The sequence below is a fragment of the Myodes glareolus genome, chromosome 1 (genome assembly GCF_982192425.1).
Source record: "Myodes glareolus chromosome 1, mMyoGla1.1, whole genome shotgun sequence".
In the NCBI taxonomy this organism is placed as follows: domain Eukaryota; kingdom Metazoa; phylum Chordata; class Mammalia; order Rodentia; family Cricetidae; genus Myodes; species Myodes glareolus.
This window is the reverse complement of record NC_142026.1, coordinates 133,664,962-133,691,732: the sequence shown is the minus strand read 5'-3', so window position 1 is coordinate 133,691,732 and position 26,771 is coordinate 133,664,962. Positions and strand designations below refer to the sequence as shown.

General features: G+C 48.4%; 2 protein-coding genes across 6 annotated transcripts in view; both read right to left on the bottom strand.

The window, feature by feature from the left end:
• Positions 1-14,504, bottom strand: part of Synj2 (synaptojanin 2) — a 97,156-nt gene extending 82,652 nt beyond the window's left edge. For 2 of the 4 annotated variants that reach the window (XM_085687729.2, XM_085687735.2), the window contains exon 1: positions 14,264-14,504. In XM_085687729.2, coding sequence (XP_085543855.2) covers positions 14,264-14,390 — 127 coding nt within the window. In that variant the 5' untranslated portion in view covers positions 14,391-14,504. The remainder of the gene's footprint in view (positions 1-14,263) is intronic. The other 2 variants (XM_048420415.3, XM_085687726.2) reach the window with 1 other exon arrangement.
• A 4,423-nt stretch (positions 14,505-18,927) lies between these two features.
• Snx9 (sorting nexin 9) overlaps positions 18,928-26,771 on the bottom strand; it is an 82,965-nt gene continuing 75,121 nt past the window's right edge. For both annotated transcript variants that reach the window (XM_085687746.2, XM_085687747.2), the window contains 4 exons: positions 25,540-25,629; positions 23,694-23,808; positions 22,948-23,039; positions 18,928-20,393 (listed from right to left, as the gene is read on the bottom strand). In XM_085687746.2, coding sequence (XP_085543872.1) covers positions 20,346-20,393; positions 22,948-23,039; positions 23,694-23,808; positions 25,540-25,629 — 345 coding nt within the window. In that variant the 3' untranslated portion in view covers positions 18,928-20,345. The remainder of the gene's footprint in view (positions 20,394-22,947; positions 23,040-23,693; positions 23,809-25,539; positions 25,630-26,771) is intronic.

Here is a 26,771-nt window from a genome sequence, read left to right as displayed (position 1 = left end):
TGGTCTCTGAATTTTATACTTTACTTTAAAAGTCTTTCTGTACCATAAAACTGGAAAGGCATTGTCTAAATTTTCTTCTACAGCTTTGAAAGCTGGGTTTCTTAAAATATTTAATAAGCTCTTACCCATCTCTGTAATTTATTTATTTTAATGTCTGAGTTAACATAAGGGTGTAACTAAGTGTATGGGTAGGCATGGCCAAAGGCTCAGCAAAATCGCTTCCTCCTTCAATATAAGTTCTGGAGAGCCTAACCCTGAACCCTGCTGCCGTGGTTTGGATACCGTTTGTTCCCTAAAGGCTCGTGTGCTGGAAACCGGGTTCCCATGCAGAGAAGAGGTGGAACTTTCAGAGGTGGAGCCCAGCAGGAAGTGACCGGTTGTGACTTCATGAAGAGACCAATGCTGGTCCAAAGGTGTCGACTGATCTCCTCAAGACTGACAGTGAAGTGAACTGATATGAAAGAGAAAGTCTGATTTCTCTCTCAGGTTTCCTTTCCCTTCCCTCGTGCGCGCGCGCACACACTCACACACACCCCCACACCACATACCCACCCTGCCATGTGACACTATCTATCACATAGTCCTCTCATTACAGGCTTGGACCTCCAGAATTATGAGCTACATAAACACCTCTTTTCTTTATAAAGACGTTACCCTCAGGTATTTTGTTATAGCAACAGAAAATGAACCAAGACCCCGGCAACCTCATAAAGATAGAATGTCTAGGGCCACTGAATATCTAGGGACCCCTGTTTCTGCTTCCCAGAGCTAGAACTATAGGCGAATGGTGGGCCTGGATGTTTTCACATGGGTGCTGGGGATCTAAACTCAGGTCATTCTACCGAATAATCAAGCCTGGCCCCCAACCCAAATGAGTACCTTTCTCATAAACGAAAACGATCCATCAACACAAGTCTGTTTAAGGCTAAAGCAATTCTCCCATAAAAGTCTGTTTAAGGCTAAAGCAATCCATCAACACAAGTCTGTTTAAGGTCTTCAGAGTGTTTGAACGAGTGCTGCCCCCCAACAGGCTCGAGTGTTTGAAACTTGGTCCCCAGCTGGTGGAACTCTTTGGAAATATTAAGACATCTTTAAGAGGTGGAGGAGCCTTTCAGGGGATGAACACCTCTGGGTGGGCTTTGAGGGGTTACAGTCTCACCCCCACTTCTGGTTTGTTCTCTCTGCTTCCTGCAGAGAATGGGAATGCGACCAACTTCCTGCTCAACTACCTGCTGCCACCTCTCCCTGTCATTTGGCTCTGAGCCTGTCTGAGCCATAAAACCAAAAAAAGAATCTATAATTGCTGATCACAGTTTTTATCATAGCAACAAAGGGTAAATAATAGAGGCCTCTATCTGACCGCTCTGTGCTGCGGCCTACGTTATTGCTGGCTTTAGGGAGGTTTATTTATTTATTTATTTGGTCTGGTAGACTTGTCAGTCACCAATCATTTTCAAACCTTCTGGCCTACCTCTTTCCCACACCACCCGACAGTACAGAGAGAGGCTCCCCACACCTGACAGTGTAGACGGAGGCTCTCCCACACCACCTGACAGTGCAGACAGAGGCTCCCCACACCTGACAGTGTAGATGGAGGCTCCCCCACACCACCCTACAGAATAGACGGAGACTCCCCCACACCACCCTACAGAATAGATGGAGACTCCCCCACACCACCCGACAGTGTAGACGGAGGTTCCCCCACACCACCCGACAGAATAGATGGAGACTCCCCCACACCACCCGACAGTGTAGACGGAGGTTCCCCCACACCACCCGACAGTATAGATGGAGACTCCCCCACACCACCCGACAGTATAGACGGAGGTTCTCTCACATCAAGATGGTATACTGAGCAAGACACATGATGCCCCAGACCTGTTTCCACATATTATGCTTCAATATTGGCCATTTTCCCCTGTAAAATAGCATGTTCATGAACCATGACTCAGGGTAGGGTCTGAAAACAGTGGTGACTGACTCCCCACAGCTCTGGAGGCCGACGTGGGTGGAAAGGGCCACTCTTCCTTGCTGGTGAAGGGCAGGCGTGTTTGGCTTATGTGAGCCCAGGAAAAGTGGGCAGTGTGGAAGGAAAAGTGGGAAGGTGGAAGCTACAGGGTCCTGCAGGCTTCAGGGCTACTGCATGGGAGGGGTAAATGATGAGGGTGGCAGCTGGTAGGACCAGTAGGAAGCTGCTGCACAGTCCAGGAGAGAGCCAGAGTGGTTAGGTGATGGCAGCGAGCGAAGGCTCTGTGGAATTAACAGTGTATTTTAATGTGAGAACGGTGGGGCCTGTGCGAAGGCTGGCTGAGGCGAGGGAAAGAGGCATCGGGATGTCTGTCAGCTTTCTGTCACACGGGATTGCACGGAAAGGGAAGACCGAGGGACAGGCAAGTCTGTGTGGGAGGAGTACCAAGTGTACATCAAACTCCTGTTTGAACAAAGTTGAATTTTGCTCACGGTGTCCTCCTAAGAACATGGTGTTCTTCTCACGGATCACAGCTTCAGTACGACAGTCATGCCGGGAGAGGAATCCTCTTCCTCCCAGATCCTCTAACTGGCAAATGAGGGCAGATGGGAAGGTGACTGAGTTGTATCTGCTGACACTGGAAGGCGGCCACTTCATGAGCTCACCGTCTAAGGAACTATCACCCCGCTTATCTCCCGGCTCTGAGGGTTATCAGCCACCCCAGCTTCCTTTCAAGTTGTTGATAAAATACCCTGAGATCAAAGCAACGTTAAGAGTTTATTTATTCTGATTACAATTCCAAGTTAGACTCACAGTCCCTCATTTTGGGGAAGCCCAGGCAGGAACCTGAAGCAGCCATCACAGCAGACCCACAGTCAGGAGCAGCGGGGAATCCATGGTCCTAGGGCTGAGCTCACTTTCTCCTCTTACACAGCCAAGGAGCCCCTAGCCCAGGGAATGCTGCCACCCACAGTGGGCGAGTCTTCCACCTCAATTAATGCAGTCAAGACAGCCGCTCCTTACCACCCAGACATGGCCACAGACCAACCTGACCTAAACAATCTCTCACTGAGACTGTCTCCTCAGGCAGTCCTAGATTGTGTCAAGGTAGTGACAAAACTAACCATCAAATCAACACTTTCCACTCTGATGTGACCTCTAGCACACTCATGTGTCTGTCCATCTGTCTCCTGGAGGACGCCAAACAGCCAAACATGACTGTCCTTGCACTCTCAGGCACCTCAGGATCAGATCCTAGAGCTTCTTAGTGTCTGAGATGGACATCAACACCTTAAGCTCCTCATAACGCCCCTGGGAAAGAAGACAGCCAGGAATCAAACAGCACGCTGAATACCAAGGGAAGTGATGGAAGCGCCTCCAAAGCTCACACCTTCTTGGGCAAGTATCCTCAAGTCTTTCTTCTGAGCCTATTAGCTCTATTCTGCAGCTCATGTCCACTACCACGCGTGACAGCATCTCCATCGGCCATCCCTGCCTGCAGGAGCCAGCTGGGCTCCACGGGACCCCCCGGCAGGAGACAGCAGCCTCCTCTTAAAAATAATCTTCTTAAAAGATCCCTGGTGAATCTAAGTTCATATAATGTACAGCTCATTAAAACATACAGAAAACAGTATCTTATATGCCAGACACACAAACTGTCCTCTCTCCATCCGAAGGACAATCAGTTACTTTGTCATGAAGGGTATCTGTCTTAGTTACTTTTCTATTGTCATGACAAAAACACCATGACCAAGGCATTAAAAAAAAGTGTTAATTTCGGGCTCATGGTTCCAGAGGATTAGAGTCCATGACTATGATGGCAGGAAGCACAGATCAGCAGGCAGGCGTGGAGCTGGAGCAGTAAGCCGAGAGCTTACATCGGATGTACATACATGGAGGTAGGGGGGGGGGGAGAATGTGCTCTAAGTGGGATGGCAATGGCTTTTGAAAACTCAAAGCCTATCCCCAATGATACACCTCCTCCACAACTCCCAATCCTTTCTAGACAGTTCCATTAACTGGGGACCAAGCATTCAAACACGTGTGACTTTTGGGACCGTTCTCTTTCAAGCCGCCACAGCAGCTAGGCTCACTCCATCTCACCAATGCCACGCCCAGCCCCCAAGTTGGTTTATTCTTAATCTTATGCCATAATGAAACTGTAGTATTAAGAACAGACATTGGCGAGCGAGTGTGTGCGTGCGTGTGTGCATGTGTGTGTGTGTGTGTACATGCAGAGCCTAGAGGTCGACAACTGGGCCTGCTCTTCTCTTCATCTGTGTTTTAATGAGACTCAAATAGTCTCATTATAGTTTGTAGTAGTATAGTATAGTATAGTATAGTATAGTATAGTATAGTATAGTAATGTTTGCCCAGCATGCTCAAGGTCCTGAGCTTAACATCTAACTCTGGAAAAACAAATCCCATCTTAGGTTAAAGCCTGGGCTATGTAATGAACATCAGACCGGCCTGGGTACACACCCACTACTAAAAAAAAATAAAATTGCAAAATTCAAAATTGCAAAATCTAGCGGCTGCTAGAGCATCCACAAAATGAGCATGGTTCACCACACAGTCACGCAAAGGCCGAGTGGCTGGAACCGTAGTCATTTGGTAGAATGCGCAATGACATAGCTCAGTTTCTAGCACTGCAGAACCCGGCATGGTGGTAGACTTCCCAACACTCGTGAGGCGGAGGTAGGAGGAGCAGAAGTTCAAGATCATCTCCAGGAGGTCAAAGCCAGCCTGGGACATGTGAGAGCTTGTCTCAAAACAACAAAAACCGAGGCGCTCCAATGTGAGCTTAAGTAGCTCAGAACGGCCTTGAACTCTCAGCTCTTCTGTCTCAGCCCTCGTGTCCATCATTGCAGGTCTGTGCCGCCATTCATCGCTGCTATGGTTTTACGGTTTTTGTTAGTTGCCAGATCAAGGGCACGATCTTAGGTATTTTCATTAATTCAGAAGCAACACAAAACGACAGTGAGGCCTGCATCGGTGTCCTGGGTTTAGCTCAGATCTCAAAGCCTCAACAGGTAGTTTCTTTGCCAGATCACTACTTAGAATTTGGATTTTAAGATTTTAATCTTATGATTCAAAGTCTGAGTAGTTTAAACATAGAGACGAGTGAACTACTGAGGGTACTCATGCTTAGTGGGTCAGCCTTTTAAAAAAGGCGGGGCGGGAGAGATGGCTCAGCCGCTAGGAGTGGGCAGCCTGACTCCACCTCCTGAGGGTCTGACACCTTTGGACCTCAAGGAGCACCAGCGCACAAGTGGCTCACACAAGCGTACACACAGACACAAAAAATAATCTTAAAAGAAAAGAAAAAGACAAATGGAATCTCAGCATAGGAGAGACAACGTAGGCTGTAATTAGCTCCAGATTATGAATCTCAACTACAGGATTAACTGACTTCCCTGAGGGGAAAGAATGGCCCAGGGAGGCAAAGGGTTTCTTCTCCCAAGTTAATGACTGGGAAAAAAAGCTTTGCTACTTAAAGTGTGGTCTGTGGACCAGCAGCTTTAAGAAATACAGAAATACAGGGATTTTTTGTTTTTGTTTTCAAGACGGGGTTTCTCTTTGGGTGTAGCTTTGGAGTCTGTCGTGGCACTTGCTCTAATGACCAGGATGGCCTAGAACTCACAGAGATTCACCTGTCTCTGCCTTCCAAGTACTGCGCCACCTGGCAACAGCTTGGTAAGAGAAATACAGATTAACACCACTCACAACCCTGCCCCTACCCTACCCCGCCCTGCCCTGTCCCGTCCTGCTCCCGCCCTGCGCTCCTGCCCTGCCCCCAAGGCTGACTGCATTTCAAGATCCCGGAAGGTGTGGATGGAGAATCAGGGCTTTGCAACACAGCTGTACCAGTCTTGCTGGTTTCTGTCTAGCAGAGAAGGGGCCCAAAGCCAATCCTGAAGGCTAAGTTGTCCCCTTACCTGGTGCCTGTGGTCACAACAGCCATCGCTTTCCCTAACAAATGAGCAGCAAGGTCCGGATGCCGGAAGCCAGGCAAGCCGACTGTCTCTCATCCTAAAGGACCCACAGCTCTGATACGTGGCTTCAAACTGGGGACCTCTCAGGAAGAGAAGGTATCTGAGACCCCATAGCAGACCAAAAGGTTGCAACCAAGATAGCAAAGCAGGTGCCCCATGTCATGGCCTTGTGTCCCATTGTCCCAGGATGCCTCAGCTTTACCACGTGGAGCAGCCTTCTCTGCTACAGACTACTGATGGGCGGGGCAGACAACAAGCAAGGGAGTTGCTGAAGGGATAGAAGGTCGATTGTAGTTTAATTTCTCTGGGTAAAGACTTCCAATAATCTGAATCAATACAGTCACCTGTACTCTGCCCGCACACAACAGCGGCCCTAATGGGCCTGAGCATCCGCGACAAATAGTCTACTTCCCCTACCAACAAAGCCCATAGCAGCCCTGAAGCAGTGAGGACTTGTGGCTCTGAGCCTCCCCAAGACCTGCCAGGCAGGGGCCTATTCTCGGGACATATGTTACTACACCTAAAGTAGACACCATCTGAAGACAGACAGAAGCTTGCCTGCACACTGGGCATGGGGCCAGGGGAGCAGCAGAGATGACCGTCAGCCAGGGGCTGGAAGCATAGCAGAATGTACCCAGGCAGGAAGAAAATGTCAGCTCCCTGACATGGCAGACCTCACCGGGGAATCCCATTTTCCTCCAAAAGCTGCTTTTAGATTAAACTCAGACCTCTGTGTTTGTACTTCAGTACCTTGGGTCACCCAGGCCACCAGAACAAGTTGTCGCCTGTCCTCTGAGGCTAATGATCTCCTGGAGAATCTTGTCTGAACCATCTGTTAGACCAGGACACTTCAGGAGCAAGTAGCACCCTGCCAGCCCCATCTGTCCTAAGTACAGACAGGCATGGCCTGCCAGGTGCACCTAGCCTTCCCACACGGACCTTTTGCAAAGATGCCGGTGCCCGCCTCGCACCGCCTTTGTGGAAAGCACAGCTCGGAACACCTGCCTTGCAGAGCAGCCCTCTCCCAGAACAGGCTAAGCAGGGAGAGGAAAGAGCAGACAGTCGGGTCCCTACAGTGTCCACCTCACTTAGGAACTTCTCCCAGAGCTTGGGATGACCCAGCCCCACATCTCATCTGACTTGGTCCTCACACCCCAGTGCCTTTGGGAAGCCTGGGGTGTAACAGCTTTGCTCTTCATGGGTGTCTTAGCTATTGTTATACTGCTACGATGGAACGCCATGGCTAAAGCAACTTTCATGTTTGCTTGTTCTCTCTCTCTCTCTCTCTCTCTCTCTCTCTGAGACAGAGTTTCTCTGTAGCTTTGAAGCCTGTCCTGGAACTCGCTCAGTAGATCAGCCTGACCTCAAATTCACAGAGATCCGCCTGTCTCTGCCTCCCGAGTGCTGAAATTAAAGGCATGTGTCACCACCACCCAGCTCAAAGCAACTTTTAACAGAAAGCATTTAATTGGGGGCCTGCTTATACTTTAGAGGGTGAGTCCACGCAGGAGGGGTGGGTAACATGGACTTTCGACATTTCCAAGCCCACCCTCAGTGACACATCTCCTCCAACAAGGTCACTACCTCCTAATCCTTCCTCAACAGTTCCACCAACTGGGGACTAAGCATTCAAATATATGAGACTGTGGGGGCCGCTCCCCTGCAAGCCACCACAGTGCGGAAACTGTGCTTTTCACTTGGCCTGGATACTGCATCAGGCTGTCTATGCTAGGTCATTCACAGGGAAGAGCACCGGGGACGAGACTCAGTTCTGTCCCCCGGGAGCACAGACTTGAAGCACGCACGTTCCTCTAAGCATGAGGTTGGTCTTTAGCTCTGTTCAAAAAGTGGGTGACTTGCTTCCAAGCAGGAGCCTCTTCTGAAAAAAAGTGTCAGATGAAATCAGCTCAAAGCAGAAGGACGTACTCACCAGGAAGTCTATGGGACAAAGCGAGTCATTCTTCAAATATGTAATTGCATACTTTTATAGCAAGAACGGCATTTTACTGACCATGTCCTCTGAAATGGGCCTTATACAAATCATAGGCCGCCGCTAACTAAAAGTGAAACCTCAGACAAGTTCTTATGCCTCTCTGTGACTCAGTTTCTCCAAGTATAAAATAGAGCTCACATCATTCTAAGGATTAAATAAATTGATCCATGTGAACCTCTTAGAGCAGCATTCAGCTGGTATCATCAAATGTTAGCCGGCTGTTATCAAATTGAACTGTAGTTTATTTAACTGGTAAAAAAACTTCCGAGCCTGCTTGCAGCAAACTCCTTGAAGAAAAACAGGCTCACCATCTGTGAGCACTTCCTGTCCTGACTGCTACAGGCAGAGTTCTGGGTCAAGTAAGGCCCTGAATACTTTGGAAGGTTCTCATTCATTATCTAAGTTTTCCTAAAGAATGAGTCGCAGCAGCGAGGTGAAGCCCTTCCAGTAGGGCCTTCAAAATGGGAAGCGCCCTTAGCTGAGGTGTTGTGCACTGAGGCCAGAGCCAATCTGCCTGCAGGCAGCCTTGTGTCCTACAGAGGGGCAAGGAGTTCTGGAGAGTCGACACTTTCAGACACCAACTGGACTGATTTGATTTTTGTCTCTTAGTGGGCTGGCCACCACACCACAGTCTACTGTGTAGAAATGGTCCAACCTACTTCCCAAGTCTGGCTTGGATCAGTTTGTCCCGGGTTTGAAAGACAATTCAAGTAAGGGGAGGTGGGGGTGGGAAAGGTCTCTGTCCTCATTTGGCAAGATTGCAGAAACTGAGCAGCCAAAAAAAAAAAATCACAGAGGGGAAACTAAACACCCTAGATATGCTCCAGAAGTAGGTCATGGCCCGTAGACTGGCACAGGTTCCCAAAGCAGGGCAGCCTGGCAATCTGTAGAGCCCAGGGCAGAGGACCATGAACCTCTGCACCTCCTCCTCCTCTGTTGAATTGCTCTTGTTTTTAATAGAGAACTTAAGCAAAAATATATTTGGTCCTCTTAGTTTGAGAAGCATAACCCCATGACTACGAAGGCCAAGTCTAAAATGTAGCCAACAGGCAGAGCTGCCCCAGCCAGGCCTCTTATCTTCCACTGCCTCCCACACTGGCCTTCTGCTCCTGCCAGGGATCTCAAGTACACACACGTACCCTGACTCTATCCCTAGGGGCCTACAGTAGGCACCTCCACTGCCTAATCAGTCAGGAACCCTAAGAGTCCGTCTCTGTAGCGGGTAGCAGGCTGGGAAATTTGCACAGCAAGCTGCAGGGTGCTGGGGATCAGGAGCATCCAGAAAGGCAAGCACAGAGGCTATAACCCCCAAGGGCTAGTTCTCATAAAGGGGCCTCCTCAAGAGTCCTGACAAAAGCAGGAGTTCTTCACTTAAGAATCACTGACTCCTAAATGGCGAGAAGCCACTCACACCATTTCTGCTACGGAAACCTGTCGAGAAAACTGTGAGCTTACACAGCCCGCAGGTGACTACAGTTAGTAACAGTGTGCTGAACACCTCAAAGTGGCTGACAGCGAATTTAAATTTCTCATCATAAAAAAATAGTAATCGAAATGATATGTTAAGTAGCTTCATTAAATCAGTCCACATCGTATAATGCATTACATGTACCCTAACATCACTCTGTCCCCATAAAGATGTCAATTCTTTAAATTTACGGCAAAATAAAAGAATTCAAATGGAAACAAGAGCAAGTCGATGGTAAAAAAGTAAAACCTCCCTTGGTACGGAACAAATTAAACTTTAGGAGCTTCTTTTTATCCACAGGGATGGGTGGAAAACATTAAGATATTGATAACCACCAATACTACATTTAAGTCCATGAAAGTTGATTTCTTTCCTTCTATTTCTCTGTATGCTTGAACATTTTCACAGTTAAAAGTTAAACACAAAATTTTGAGCCCCACTGTCCCAGGGCAAGCTAATAAGAACTGAAATAATGATTTCGCAACAGGAAGAGAAACATGCTTGCCTAGTTTTCATGTTTATAAATATGGCACGGAGAAAACCTGCACAGAAGAAAGGTTCCAAATACAGTAATGTGGGGCCCATCAGCTGCTGTGACCCTGGCACGGCGCTCAAATCACCCGAGACAGGACCTTCCCGACTTCACCTCTGTTCTGGAGAATTGATACAATGGCCGTTTACTGATTTTCTGTGATGCTCTTAAGAAGTCAAACTTCAACTCAGTGACCACATAAATTTGGGCTACAGAGCCTGAGAAACTGAACAGTTCTCAAGAGTCCTAGCTGGGCTGGTGGCCACCTCACTAATTCAAACCAAACCTGGCTGTGGCGTCTATACACATACAGCAGTTAGATTGGCCGGGAAGCCAGCTGTTCATGTACAACCTTCCCCCAGGAACCTCCCAAAAATTTAGGAGCACTCACTAATGACTTAAATCTCTCAAGTTCCCTTCCCCACCTCTCCCAGACTGCCACCCATCAATAGGGGCAAGGCGAGAGGAGGAGGAGGAGGAGGAGGTGGAGTTTAAGTCGGCAAACTCAGGTGCGCACGCGCAGGGCTGCTCCCCAGCCATCCATCCTTCCTGGACACTGTCTGGAGAACCCTGAACTTAGACAGAAGACGTGGGCACTGTGGTCTCAGCACTCGAGGAAAGAACATCTATCTGTATGCCATGAAGAAAGCTCCAGATGCTAACTCAGGCTACTGCAAGATTCCAAAAGCCTTCCACACCCCTTCAGCCTCTGGAAGATCTATTATCACTGATGTCCACAGAATGCTCTGAAGTGAAGTCTTTAGAATCAGGACTTTGGAATTGTTTCTTCGACAGCCTCCCACTAGCAGGCAAGGTGATCTTGCCTGAAGGCCATTAATGAAGCTTGCCTTGGAAGAGGAGGCTAGCTCAGAATAGGCGAGGCTGGATCACAGAATCCTTCCCTCAATGTTCACACCACATTAGTTCAATATCCAACCCCAGACCCCCGCTTTCCAAAACGCCTCAAAGCTTTAAGGCAGTGCACAGGCATTTCCCAGATGGCGCCTCCAGGAGGAAATGCACGAGGAAGGTGCTGGCTCACCATGTGGGCAGGGATGCCCTTGCAACTGTGGGCTCACTCATGGAAACTGCCTATCCTGTCCAGTAAATGTTTGGATAGAGCATGGAACAGTAGAGGCCAAGAAAACCTATTCCCAACACGGCAGGAATCTGCACTCCATTAGGCTCCCAGATCTGCGCTCACTGGGAACACCTGGCACAGGAAACGGCAGCCCAAGAGAAACACCAGGCTGCCACACCCCTAGCCCGTAGGGAAGGAGTCAGGATTAGACTGCCATAAATGTACGGTCTTCAGGTCTTCACATCGTGTCCCTGCCTCCCTCCCCCACTGCCACCACCACTCAGGAGAGAGTGCATCTTCCTCCAGGCCTTGCTTCCATATAGGTTTATTTACTTTGGGGGCTGGAGAGTTGGCTCAGCAGTAACACACGGTGACACACAGTGACGATTCTCCCAGAAGACTCAGGTTTGATTCCCAGCATCCACATGGTGACCCAGAGCTACGTGTAACTCCAGTTTCAAGGGATCCAACTCACTCTTCTGGCCTCCTCATGTGGTACATAGATATACATGCAGGTGAAACCCCCATAAACATAACATTAAGAAACATATTTAAAAGATTAGCTGAGTGTGGTGGTACACGCTTTTAATCCCAACACTTGGGAGACGACGGAGTCTGGGTCCCAGCCCAGCCCAGGCTATGAGGCACTGTCTTAAAAAGAAAAAAGATTTATTTTTATTTTATGTATATGGGTGATCTGCCTGGTGAAGAGCATACCAGATTCCCAGGAACTGGAGATACAGACAGTTGTAGTTGCTAGGAACCTAAGCCCTCGTCTTCTGGAAGAACAACCACCACTCTTAAGTGCTAAGCCTCCTTCCCAGTACTATTCCGTGGGGAAAAAGAAAGATCAAGGAATAGAAGAAACGTAGCTAGCTGACCCTGGGAACAGGTGGAGATTTCAAGTTCAGTACTCCATCCAACAGTGGTGCATTGGATGTTTGAGAAGTGTGAGGCCAGGCGCACACCTTTAATCCCAACACACAGGAGGCAGAGGCAGGTGGATCTCTGTGAGTTTGAGGCCAGCCTGGTCTTCAGAGTGATTTCCAGCACCAGCTCCATAAATACTGAAAAAAACAAAATAAAAAAAAATAAAACGAAATAAAAATCAAAAGTGTGAGAACAGAGGCTGGAGAGATGGGTCAGTGGTTAAGAGCACTGGCTGCTCTTCCAGAGGACCTGGGTTTGTTTCCCAGCACCCACATGGCAGCTCACAACTGTAACTCAGGTTCAAGGGGATCGAACACCCTCACATCAATGTACATAAAATTCATTCTTTTTTTTTAAGTGTGAGACCAACAACTTTCTGATCACAGAAGGTTCCCCGGGATCCTCTCACAGCATTACAGCAAAAGCTACAATGTCTTTCAAAACAAAAGTTTCATTTCATTGACCAAGAAAAACAGACCAAAAATTGTAACGGCCTACTGAAAACAAAGGGCTAGCGAGGGATAGATGTAGAACAAGGGAGGGCTGACAATGTGACAATTCTTTGAATTCTGCTGTAAAATCCAAAGTACTGTATCACCCTTGCCATGCGAACGCACAGTGGCCCAAACTTAACGGCCTGATGGAAGACCCCTGTTCCAAGTGGCTGCCAAACCACTCTCACTGGCCTATGAACTTTGCTTGGCATCTCTGTGGCCCATCTGAAAGGCATTTTATTCTTTCTGATGAGATGGTAGCTTTGTACCATGAAATTAATCCCTGGGTTCTGATAAATGTGTTATGAAGTAGACATCTAAAATGGAATGGAAATTTCCATGGTTTTCTTTCAAGGCGGTGACAAATGACCAAACTTGGACTTTTCAGGACAGAACCCAAATTGGAATAACGTGATAATTATTCCACGATTCTGGACACTTCTGACGCAAAATACAGGAGATACTGCTTCCCTAATCAAGTGATTTGCTGTTTGCTATTTGCTGTTTGCCTTTTCTGTATCTATACCTGTCTGTTTTGAGGTCTGGCTATGTTGCCTCGTCTGGTCTGAAACTCCCAGGCTTAATGGATCTTCCCATCAAAGCTCACACGGCAAATAGCTGGAACCTGGGGTGTATCCCATCACACCCCACTAGATAAACTATACATTAATGTCATGGTCCAAGAATTGGAAATAGGTATGCCTCTTTTAAGACATGTGTATATATACATACATGCAATTATATATGCTGTAACTGCAGTCAATGCATACAAATGAGAAAGAAGGGCTAGAGACACAAAGTCCTAAGGAAGTTGAGTGCTGGCTACATCTGTTACCTCCAAAGTAGAAGTGATCCTGTTTAGCTAGGAATACCAGGAGGGTGGACAACTGGACATTCACTGTTGCAAGCCTGGCCGCCAAGGTTCATCATTAAAATCCTACCAATCCTGACTTCTGGCTTTACGCTACCTAGACCTTCTTGCAAATGTCAATTACAAAACTAGGGATCCGGAAACTGGACATACCAGGAAGCCAGGCTCTGAATGACATCACCAAAATAACCACACACAAGACTGTGCTGCCTGGAGCAAATGTCTTAGCATCTCTAGGCCTCAGCTTGTTTATCTTTATTATGGGCTAAAATTGTAAAAATTGTGAGATTATGTCTCTACGGTCCTTAGCGCAATGCCAGTCTCAAGGCTTCTAAAGTCTAGCGATGAAATACAATGGCTTGCCGTCACCTAACACCCAGCATAAACATAAAGTCACCAGAGAGAATATTTGCATCCAGGTTCTGATGCTTTGGACTCAGTATTTATAGGTGACAATGAAGGGCGCCATCGACTTTCCTCAGAGTCTCCTTTGGTGCCTGAGTTCCCATCTCTTCAGGCAAGGCGATGTGGCTTAGGTGTATTCAACAGGTGCACAAGCTAGGGAGCACTAGGTGGACTCCTCCTCAGGGCAACCTCCTCAGGGCGTCCAGAGCGAGCAAGGCTTCCATACTGAGTGCTAAGAGCGAACCAGAGCCAGCTGGCTCTCTAAGAACACACGCCCAGAGACCCCATGCAAGCACGACATTTTACCCAACCAGGAGTGCCAGCTCTCTGGGATCCTCCACACCACGCACTCCCGGGAACAAGCGCCTTTGGCGGTCCCTAAGTCACCGTGGCCCGCCCCGTCGGTGAACCAAGCGCCGCTGGTCCCCAGGTCTCCACTAGTGAAGGAGGTCTCATTCACTAATTCCCTTCCTCCCCGGCATTGCCGCCGGCGTGGGGAGCACCGAGGCGGGGCACGACACTCACCCAGCGTGGCCACCGTGCCGGCCTCGAAGAGCAGACAGTCGTCACGGCCGCGCGCCTCCAGCAGCACACTGCCGGGACCCATGGGGTCCAGCCGGGACAGCAGCCGCAGCCCTTTGCTCAGCGCCATGGACACCGGGCATCGAAGGGAGCCGGGGCCAGGTCTCGCCCGAGGGCGCGCAGCTTCCAGGAGTTTCACTTTGCGCCGGACTCCGGCGCAGCGGGCTCCTCCCCGTCCTCCTCCTCCTCTTCCAACTCCCAGCCTCGCCGCGCTGCCCGGGGCAGGTGAGGTGGCGCCGCCACCCGGACGCTCCGACGCCGGCCGCACTCCCCCAAGTGGCGAGGTTGGCGGGTGCAACCAAGGGCGGGGACCCCGACAGCGGGGACAGAAGCCGCCGCGCGCTCCGGGCGCTCACCCGGGCTTGGTGCTCTGAGCCGGTCCTCCCCGAGGCGGGCGGCCGCGGGCGAGGGAGATTCCACACATTCCTTGCCGCCGAGGAGGCTGCAGCCGCGGGGAGCCTCCCGAGCCGGGACCCTGCCTGGATTCCCGCAGCCTTATATGGACAGCCGGGGGCTGCTGGCTGAGCAGGGGCGGGAAAACCCGCGGCCGCCTCCCACCTTCCGGGTCCCGCCCGGCGCAGCGCCCCCTCCCCAACTCATCCCCCATCATCTTCTGCAACCTCAGATGCAATCCTTGGGCCCTGTGTGTCGGTCTCCTGGGTGGGACTGCAGATGCATAAAATGGCCTTCACGATGAGGCGACGGTGACGATGATTGAGTACACACTTGTGAGCGGTGTGTGTGTGTGCGCGCGCGCGCGCCTGACACACTCTTTAAATGCTGTCTTCTACCGGGGACTTTAGTTCACCTACCGAGCCAGACTGGTGTTTGGAGGCAGCGGTTGAGTTGCCTCTGAGAGAGCAGGGGTGTGACACACAGACCCTGCTTCCTCCATTTACCACAGCACCTTGACCTCTCCGAGCTGCAGTGACTGCTAGGTGGTAAATATGCTTCTCCCGCCCTGAGGATCTCAGGGTGCTTTCTTCCTCAGCCTTGATTCTATTTGTGGTCTCTAGCCTTCAAGCATGTTGAGGCAAGGCCCCTTGGTCCCGGGGTAAGGGTCTACCAGGATTGGTCTGCTAGGGAGGGGCAAAGGCAGCCAGGTGGAACTGGAGACACCTTTGAGTGTGTTTGAAGGTTTCCTTTTTGGGTGTGACGGTGCCAGAGGTCCTCCCAAGCTCTGAACAGGCCACCCCAAGAGTTGGGGTTCCTCTCTGCCACTTCATTCTGCTGTGTTAAGGGTGGACCATGCTTGGCCTTCGGAGGCTTGTTTTAGGCAGCTTCTTTCTCTATAAGGTGTAGCTATTAACACCTCCTGTAAACAGTGTGCAAACTCAGCTAGCTGGGTGGTGGTGGTGCACACCTTAAATCCCAGCACTCAGAAGGTAGAGGCAGGCAGATCTTTGAGTTTGAGGCCAGCCGACCGGCACAACAGAGTGAGTTCAGGACAGCCAGGGATACACAGAGAAACCTGGTCTCAAACAATGAAAAAGTTTAGCAAACTTGCCTTTGGTCCACTTTTCCTTTGGGAGGAAGTCAACAGCTCACCATAATATAGTTGCCCCGGTGACCATAATATAGTTGTCCTGGTGACAGTGTCTGTGTACACTCAGATGCATATGTGATCAAGTCACTTGCTCATTTTGTTTGACAGGTGTTTTTTTTAAATGTTTTTATTTCATGTGTATGTGTCCCTGCATATATGTAATATATACCATGTGCATGCAGGATCCAGGAAGTCCAGAAGGCCACTGTTGTGAGTTACCATGTGAGTGTTGGGAGCTGAACCCCAGCCTCTGCAAGAGCAGTGAGTGTGGTTCGCTGCTGAGCTGTCTGCTCCTGTTTGTCTTCTAGCATTGTGATAAATGCCACGGACAAAAGCAACTTGGATAGAAAGAATTTATTCCGTTTTACAGGTCACAGTCCATCACTAAGGCAAGTCAAGGCAGGGACTCTAGGCAGAGACCAGGGAGGAATGCCGCTTACTGGCTTGCTCTCTATGGCTGACTCAATTTCCTTTTCGGGGGGTGGAGGAGCAGGGGGAAGGCACAGGGTTTCTCTGTGTATCCCCAGCTTTCCTAGAATCGCTCTATGGACCAGGCTGGCCGAATTCAGGGATCTGCCTGCCTCTGCCTCCCTAGTGCTAGAGTTAAAGATGGGCTTCACAACACCAGGTTTAACAACTTGGTTTGTAAACACACCCATGACCAGCTGCCCACACATGGCACCACCCAAGTGGACTGGTTCCTCCCACGTCAATCATTAATCAAGAAAATGCCTGTGGCAGCCTAAGGCCCAAGGCCCAGGAATGATGGAGATTCACCCGTGGCAGAGTCTACCCCATGTATGTTAGCAGGAGTCATGTAGTGTGGCCGGGGGGACTGAAATCACTTGGCTCAACTGCCTGGAAAACTTGTCTGGGCCTGTTGGTTGGTCTGAACAGGTGACAGGGAGTGCTGACAGGGTGGCTGGTTTGGAAGGGCAGTGAGGGGTTACTTGTAAAAAATGACTTGAAGAAGAACAGTGGTGGCCACTCTAGACCCATCTACAAACATAAGGCACACATGATTTAAGATCTGAGAACTGGGTGTAGGCCCCATGCTTTCCTAAGTTAGTAGAACCTTCCAGACTACAATCTGTGGGTGGCACCAGAGTCAACAAGGACCCCCCAAAACCCCAGATACAAAAAAAAAAATCCCCACTCATGTGTGCTTGATTGCTTCAGGCTGCCATACAGAGTGCTGTAAGGCTCGGACCCAGAGCTCCTTCTGCTCAGGGGGCAAGTGCTTGCCTTTCCTCCTGGTCTGTTTCTGGAAGTCAGCAAACCTGTTAGGTGGGGTGGGGTGGTATAGAGACCGTGCCTGGCATGGGCACCTGTACCTCTAGGGAGTATGGAGGCCTAATTCTCTTCTGAGACTAAGAAGCAGCTTCCACACGGGGTGATCGGGCTGGCAGTCAGACCTTGGCAATCAGACCTTGGGCGCCTCTGTATCACATCTGGGAAAACAACCCCAAGTTCACAAGCACACAGGCTTCTCATGCCAAGAACAGCAAGGTCTGCCTGTGTTCAGAACAGTTTAGATTCAGGAAGAACTCCCAGTGGCCAGGGCTACTGTCTGGCTAACGTCCAGGTTGGTGGAAACCAGGCAGAATCTCCAACCACGCCAATCTCCAGACAAACAGATAGGGGACGAAGGCCACAGTTGCCAGGGCCTTCCTGGTTTTCTGTAAAGCAGGCAGGACTCCACAGGTGTACCCATTCAGGGAGTAGGCAGGTGTGCCCTTCCTGTTCTGATCCTTATTGGGAACAGCTGCTTTTAGACTGAGTCGCAAGATTCATGCATAAAGAAAATTTCACAAAATGTCTTAGAAAAATATCTGTAGTAATCATCTCAGAGCAGCATAGAAAGTTACAGGGGCAGTGGTGGCACACACCTTTAATCCCAGCACTTGAGAGGCAGAGGCAGGCAGATTTCTTGAGTTTGAGGCCAGCCTGGTTTACAGAGGGAGTTCCAGGATAGCCAGGGCTACACAGTAAGACCCTGTCTGGAAAAAAACAGTCAACCGCAGGGAATAGAGGTAGGTGGGGGGGGGACGACAAGGACTAAACTGAATGCTGGGAGAAAGGAGGCAGAGTCAAGGACAAGCCATGGAGCTGCCTCAGAGGCAGACACGCTGAAACCTTGCTGGTAGGCCACAACCTCATGGTGATATACAGATTAATGGAGATAGGTTAAATTAATATGTAAGAGTTAGCCAATAAGAAGCTAGAGTTAATGGACCAAGCAGTGATTTAAATAATACAGTTTCTGTATGATTATTTCGGGGCTGAGCAGCCAGGAACCAACAAGCAGTTGTCCAACAACACCAACCAGCCAGCTAGCCAGCCAGCCAACCAACCAACCAACCAAACAACCCAACCGCATTCACTTTCTCCTTTACTGGGCAGTGGTGGTGCACGCCTTTAATCCTAGCCCTCAGATCTCTCTCACCCTGAGGCAGGCAGATCTCTGTGGGTTCCAGGTGAGTCTGGTCTACAGAGCAAGTTCCAAAACAGCCAAGGATACACAAAGAAACATTGTCTTGAAAAACAAAACAAAACAAAAAGCTTTAGAAAAAGTTACAAAGTTTGGGTTTCTGGCCCAACAGCCCTTCTATCCAGAGATGGTGCGGGGGAGGCAAGAGTTGGTCTTACATAGGAACAAGCACCCGTCCCAGGAAGGATCTGGGGCTGAGGGCTGACATCTGGGTGAGAGAAAACAGTTGTATGCTGCTTCCTATTTTTATGACTATTTGGAAGTGCTGATATAAAAATCAGCTACCACTACTTCCCGACCCTGCGCAAAAACTCTTCTTAGACGCCGCTTCCGTTCGCCTGGCTCTTTTCTCCTTAGGATGTAGGGAGGAGGGGACAGGGCAGCAGAGCTCATGGTACATGTGCAGGAGTGGCAACAGGGTTAAGGAGCCAAAGCTACTAATGTCAGGAGAGAGATGTTTGGGAGAAGAATGAATCACCTGGACAACTTTCTGTGGCTAGAATAAAAAGCAGTTTACAACAAAATAAGCACACAAAAATGCCAAAAAGTATTCGGAAAAAGTGCTGGGAATTTGCTATACAGTTTTTTAAACAATTTATTTATATATTGGCTTCTACATGCTCTTACATTTATGTAAAATATTTATACATATTCTTTACAATTTGTACATATATTAAATGGTTGTATCATAAACACTGTTCTATGGAATTTTATAAAAGAAAAATCAAGTAGGGGAAAATTACTTATAAAACATTAACAAAAACCCGTGATAGCGAGGAACGAGAAGTTCTCCTATTCATGTTCATTGGATTTTCTCAGCTACTTATTTTTGGTTTCCTTAATTGGTGTTGGCCCAGACTTCTCATCCTCTGTAAGATCATCAGGTCAGAAAAGTGAAAGCAGTGGATCATAAGGCAACTGTGGAAGGGGACCTCCGTCTGCAGGAGGGAGACGTGTGCTCCGGCTGTCAGCCCGCGGCAGATCAGGAGCCTCTGAAGGTGGGGACACAGCCAGACTGTCAGTTCTGCTCTCCAGCAGCTCTGCAGCACAGCCTTCAAGTTCTTTAACTTTCCCATTCTAAGGGAGGGGAGCATCTTTGAGAGAATACTGACCGGCCTGCTGCTAGAAGCAAGAGGCCACCAGCTCCTCCTCTACCTGCAGCCTCTCCCTCATCTGGTAGACAGCTAAGGGAAATAGAGTGGAGGTGGGTGCTCTTGAGGAGGCTCACTGTCCCTTCCCCCAGGAGCTCCTGGGCCTAGGAGTTAATGTGGCTACCCACCTGGGGTAGCAGGGACAAAGCCCTGGCCTTTCCTGACTTACTCTTCTCGTATAAAACATGCCTTACCTGAATGAGGCGGGAGCGCAAAGACAGTGCTGACCTTAGAGCAGCACAGGACAGCTGACCCTGCAGGCAGCAGTGGGTAGGTGGGGTCTACTCACCTGCCCTCCCTACCAAATGGGACCTCCCCACCTACTGTGAGCACTTGAAGCTATGCCAGTGGGGGAGTGCAGACTTCTCTAGGCAGACAGGGACCCCAAAGGACTGAAAGAGTTATAAAAATATACAAAGATATATTTTTTTATTCTGGCATATTTCGTATTTTTAAGAAAGCAATTAGTATTAATTATCTGATATTGGGTAAGAACTTTGAAGATCATGGGTAATGCATAAATTACGATTCTATGCAAAATATCAGGAGGAGCAACTCCTATTTCTCCATTCAAACTCTTGATAAATTTAAGCTTTTCCAAAAATAGACATTTTCCATTGGGTAACTAATATGTGTCGAAATGAACCAAAGAAGGTTATCCCCAAGTAATTATTCATTTAGGCTGGCTAATGGCAGAAACAGGTTTTTGTCAACTTATTTCTTTTTTGGTTTTCTTCCTTTCTTTTTCTCTCTTTCTTATGATAGGGGAAATAAATGGAATTGCATTGCTCAGGTCAAAAGAAGCACTTCGGAGTTTGCGGTGTGTTCCGTCCAGGTCTACATAACCGGGAAGCGGCCGAGGGCCTGCCTCAGCTTTTCTGCGATCTGGTGAGAAAACAGCAGTTGAGATATTATCGCCCTGATTACAACTTCACAGTGTTCTATCTGCTCTCCTCTGAGTTAAACATTATGAACTTGTCAAATACACAGCCAGTCTGTTTGTCTCTTCTGGAGACACTGGGGTGACCTTTGCCACTACAACCCTGCTACACACGGTGGTTTCCACAGTGTGCGGGGAAACCCTGCTTCCTGTCCCCACCTGCTCATCCAGGTCCATGGCCAGCTCCTGCTATATGATGGGGGGGCTACATTTTCAGACTAGTCCCTTCTCCAAAGAACAGGACGATGGCTTGGGCCATTATGCCTGTCCAGAGTCCCTTTCTTTTCTGGACAAGATGATCACTCAAGACTCCCATTCTCTTACTACGTGGGAAATGGAAAGTCTGCAGTTCTGAGGCAGCCCAGGGTGCACTATGAGTCTGTTATGTGCCTCTGTCTCCCATAAGGACACCAGGTGCCTCCTGAAGGCTCAGATTCCTCATTCACCTTGCGACCTTAAACATGTGCAGTAGGTGCTAAGTATACAGTAGGCACTCATGTATGCTTACTCCATGAAGAAAAATGTAAATTTTAGTATTTTTAGGGATATTTTGCTATAAGACTCTATATTAATATAAAGCCCAGGGCCATTATATTAACCACAAAAATTTATGCCAAGACAGTGACAATATACATGGTTTTCTTTCTGAATTACAAGGTCAATAATAATATATATAGGGGCTGGAGAGATGGCTCAGAGGTTAAGAGCATTGGGTGTTCTTCCAGAAGTCCCAAGTTCAATTCCCAGTAACTCACAACCATCTATAATGAGATCTGGTGCCCTCTTCTGGTGTGCAGGCATACAGCAGGAAGAACACTGTATACATAATAAACAAATCTTTAGAAAAAAATCATACATGTATATTTGATAATTAACAAATCAACAGGGTTGTCTTTCCAGTGTTTTCTCAGAGACAAATGTAACCTACTATATTCTAAGACACATAGAGAGGAAACGCCCAACAGAGCAGCTGCTATCCAAGTGCGCAGTTAAAGCACAAGACCGTCAGGGTGAGCGCTCTTGAAGGGGTCACCCCACGAGTGCTCCCACAACCACCTGCTGCCAACACAGAGTTCACAATTACATGAAGTACATTAAGCACAGCCGTCTCAAGAATGCACAGGAGTGCTGGGCAGCGAGACATGTGCAGGGCTGTGACATAAGGGCTAGCTCGTAGCAGCTCTGAGTGCAAGGGAGTCACCAGCATGGATGAGAGAGGCAAGGCCACCCCAAGTGTGCACTGCACAGCTACAACCCTGCTCCGCAGGCATCTGAGTCCCATCTCCACGACAAGATGTGTGCACACGCTGTACCGCATGAAAACACTTCAAGGCAGAGGAAGGGAAGATCCAAGTTTTCATTACCATCGTCTGAACAACAGGGTTTAGAATACTGTGTTATTTTTATTTTCCTGAAGTTACTCCTTTTGTAACTGTGAAACCTGGGTCACTAAGGAAAGCTGTCTTTGGTTTCTTTCCCTAACAGAAGGGGATGGAACCTCTGGGTGGCAGGGTAGCCTCATCTCATTGAGCACTGTCTCTGTGCATGGAAAGGCTCAAAAGGAAGGAAGCCACACAATTAGAACTGTTCAAGGTTTCCAAGGCCTGCTCCTCAAAGGAAAACTCAACATTTCCCCAAAGTTAGATTTACTTATTTTATATGTGACTCCTTTGCCTAGATGTATGTATATGTGGCATGTGTGTGGTTGGTGCCGTGGAGGTCAGAAGAGGGCATCCAATCCCCTGGAAATGGAGTTATGAATGCCTGTGAACCCCAGTGTGGGCACTGGGAATTGAAGCAGGTTTTTCATGCAAGAGCAACAAGTGCCATCTTTCCAGCCCCAGGAAGTCTTTCCCACACAACATTCCTCAAAAGGGATGAAGGAGATGGAATTCTTTTTTTTTTAATATTTATTCATTTATTATGCATACAACATCTGCCTACATGTGTGCCTGCAGACCAGAGAGGGCACCAGATCTCATTACAGATGGTTGTGAGCCACCATATGGTTGCTGGAAATTGAACTCAGGACCTTTGGAAGAGCGGGCAATGCTCTTAACCACTGAGCCATCTCTCCAACCCCCAGGAGATGGAATTCTTAAAGTTTAAAAAACCCATACCAACAAACTCTGTTCACAGTGTAACATCTTCTCACTCGGGAGTGAAAAACACAAACGGATTGGCTCTGAATGGTCAAGGTTACTAAGTGTAAAAGCCCTCTGCACACACATGTACAGGCATGGGCAGGGAGCCACCCCTCTGCACACACATGTACAGGCATGGGCAGGGAGCCACCCCTCTGCACACACATGTACAGGCATGGGCAGGGAGCCACCCCTCTGCACACACATGTACAGGCATGGGCAGGGAGCCACCCCTCTGCACACACATGTACAGGCATGGGCAGGGAGCCACCCCTCTGCACACACATGTACAGGCATGGGCAGGGAGCCACCCCTCTGCACACACATGTACAGGCATGGGCAGGGAGCCACTCACCGTTTCATAGAACTGCACTTGCTGCTCCAGGTAGAGGCGGATGACGCTGTTGTAATCGTAGATCCGGTTACTGTGGAAGTGATTCATCTCAGCTACAAGGAAATTATCCCAGGAATTAGTTCCCAGCAAGATTTCAAACGACAACATGCAATTTCCCTGCTTGGCTAAGTCAACAGGACTTGATCTGGCTAGCTTCTATGCAGCGCCGGTTCTCAGCACAACTCTACCAAGAGTCTAAAACAGCAGACACCAGCAGGATGTGCCACTTTCTAGTACCAGATGGCTGTCACTGGCCAGCATGCTGAACCCTGCTGACGGCCAGCAGTCTGCCCGGGCACACGTGTCGCCCTTGCAGCAAACGCAGAGAAGGTCACTTACTGTTCGTCTACTCTTTCACACTCAAATCTCTAGAAATCAGCTAAAACTGTCTTTTGCTAACAGAAAATATTGCCTAAAATTATTCCTCCAAGCCTCCTTTAGAGTCCACGGTCCTGGGGCACAGAGGATACAGACTTCTGGAGGCTGAGAACAGGGTAATGCTAAAGGAGTCTTGCTGTCTCCAAGAAGTAATAAGGTGCAGGTTTAATCCAGCTGTCACTCACTGCCATCCCAAGTCCAGGACAGACATCTGAAATGAGCTTTGAATTTCACTGGGGCTCACACTTTGACTTCCACCCCACAAGTCAGGTTTGATGCTGAGGAGCAGGGAGTGGGTCTCCACTGGCATTCACTCCCCGCTCTCTTACCTTGCAAAGCATAGGACATGGTGCCTACTCGCTTCACCATCGTCTGCTTGTCCTGGGGGGTGATCTTACTAGTTGCAACCAGCTTGTCACTTTCCTTCACTTTCTCTATTGCTCCCTGGAAAAACATAAACGCAACAGATTTAAGAAAACAAAGGAAAAAGCACTAGCTTAAGATACAGCAATGCTAGCATTCCACGGGCTTGGTACTGAGCAGAAAATACTGCAACAATGACAGAGGGAGCATCCGAGTCAACTTTCTTCAGGTCCCTCAGGAGTCAAAGGTTGCTATTCTTGAAAAATGCAATAAAGTTAGAATGTGCAGGTTTTTTGCACCACAAGAAGAAAAACAAACTAACTCTGTCCCTGTCAGAGTCTATGCTGCTGGTGTTTCAAGTACACAGAGCAAACAGGCACGGCAGGCTGGAAAGCCACGTGGAGGTCCGTGCAGCAGGTACACGGGCACTTCCTCGCCTGCTATGAGACAGCATTTTATGAGCTGGTGTTCGAGTGTGCACATTGTAGGCTTTTATTCTGTCTTTTGTAAGAGGCGCTGAATCAGATTAAATTCATTCACAGATGGAAGTAGCTGTAAATGCTGCCAAGGAACCTCATTCCAGGACAACCACACTGCTTGTTCTTGTTGTTGTTGTTGTTATTATTATTATTATTATTATTATTATTATTATTATTATAATATTTTGGGTTTTCAAGACAGGGTTTCTCTGTGTAACAGTCCTGGCAATCCTGGAGCTCACTTTGTAGACCAGGCTGGCCTGCCTCTGCCTCCCAAGGGCTGGGACTAAAGGCGTGCACCACCCCTGCCCGGTCACACAGCTCATTATTTGGGACTGTCTGCAAAGAGAAACCTCTACCTCTGTGTTTAATTGAGGCTCGGTGCTAACTCTCTGCTGGCATAAATTCTGACAACAGCGCCCTCCTGAGTTCCATACTAAGCTACACAAAGTCCACACTGCACTGTGTAAACATTGTTTATGTGCGTTGTGAGTACACAAAGCACACACTGCACTGTATAAACACTGTTTATATGTGTTGTGAGTACACAAAGCACACACTGCACTGTATAAACACTGTTTATATGCGTTGTGAGTACACAAAGCACACACTGCACTGTATAAACACTGTTTATATGCGTTGTGAGTACACAAAGCACACACTGCACTGTATAAACACTGTTTATATGCGTTGTGAGTACACAAAGTCCACACTGCACTGTATAAACACTGTTTATATGCGTTGTGAATACACAAAGCACACACTGCACTGTATAAACACTGTTTATATGCGTTGTGAGTACACAAAGCACACACTGCACTGTATAAACACTGTTTATATGCGTTGTGAGTACACAAAGCACACACTGCACTGTGTAAACACTGTTTATATGCATTGCTCTTCATGGAGCAGTGGGAAGATCACAGCCCAGTCCTCTGTAGAGGTTTCCTAATAAATCCAAGGGTGCCTTGATGCACTACAAGAGTGCTCCAGAGACTATAAGAGGAAATGTTGATCACGATTAAAACATGAAGATAAACCAAACCAATTTTTAAATTTAGTTTTAAAACCTTATGACGGGAATTACAGTTCATTACTACTTCATTTTGAGATGGGGGTCTCCTTATGTAGCCCTGTCTGACATGGAACTTATTCTGTAGACAGGCTGATCTTGAACTCACAGAGATCTACCTGCCTCTGCCTCGTGACTATTGGGATTACAGGCGTGCACCACCACATCCAGCTAGTTTCGTGTCTCACGGATAAAAATGACATCTAAACAACGGTGGCAGTGCTGTGTGCCTGGCGGCTCCCCCAACACTGCGATCCTTACCTTGTGAGCTCCGATGATGTCTGGGAAGCAGCCGAGGAAGCCTTTGTATTCGTGGTTGCACTCCATCAGGAAGTGCAGGTCCTTCTTTGGCTGTAACAAGACACAGGCTGGCTGTTACTGGTGGAGGAATTTTAAAAATCAAGGAGAAGAAACAAGTGAGGAGTGCACTCCCACATCCTCCGTGCCTGACACTGAATAGCTGAGAGTGCTGCTGCTTTATTTAGACCAGTGATCCTCAATCTTCCTAATGCAGTGACCTTTAACACAGTTCCTCAGGCTGTGGTGACCCCCACCATAACAACATTTTGTTGCTACTTCATACTGTAATTTTCTACTGTCATAAACTGCACTGTAAATATCTGATATGCAGGATAGCTGACATTTGACCCCCACAGGGGTTGTGATCCACAGGTTGAGAACCACTAACTTAGTCTCACTATTTAGGGTCTGGCTATCTTGGTTCTCACTAAGTAGACCAGGCTGGCCTTGAACTCACAGAGGTCTGCCTGCCTCTGACTCCTGAGTGCTGGGATTACAGTGTGCACCGTTGTGCTCCTCTGTGATACTTAGCATTTGTTGTCCACTTGACACACCCTAGAGTCACCTGTCAGGAGGGAGCCTCGATTTAAGCACTGTCTTGATCAGACTGGCTGGTGGTAAACATCTGTGGTTCTGGCACTGAGATACATAAGTACGTTTAAACTAAGCATTGTTATCTACCAACAAAGACATGGAAGTCGGGCGTTGTAGTGAAAACCTGCTAGGTCACAGAGGTAGAGAAGCAACCGGTTGACTGACTTTGCTTTTTGGTCAGAGACACAGCAAGAGATAAGTCTCTTCACTTGTCCTGGAACAGAAATGCCAAACTCTAGCCCTGCTCTTTCCTTCCTTCTCAGCTTCTCTACCCAAATTCCTGGCTTCTCTATGGTTAATTCTGGTCAGCTAGTTGCTGGCTCCACCTCCTGATTCAAGGTTAACTTTATTAAGAGTCTCCGAGTGTCACAGTGCAATCAAATATCCCACAACAGTCTGGTTGCTAACTGACATGAGGTCCCAGCCTACTTTGGGCAGCACCATCCCTAGTCAGGTAGTCCTTGGTTGTACAAGGAAGCATGAACCTCAGAGTGAGCCAGCAAGGAGCCTCATGGCTTACATTTAGGGTCTGTCCTGCAGCATGAGCCAAACACTCCCGACCCCCTTTCCAAGCTGCTTTGGTCAGAACGTCTTATAGC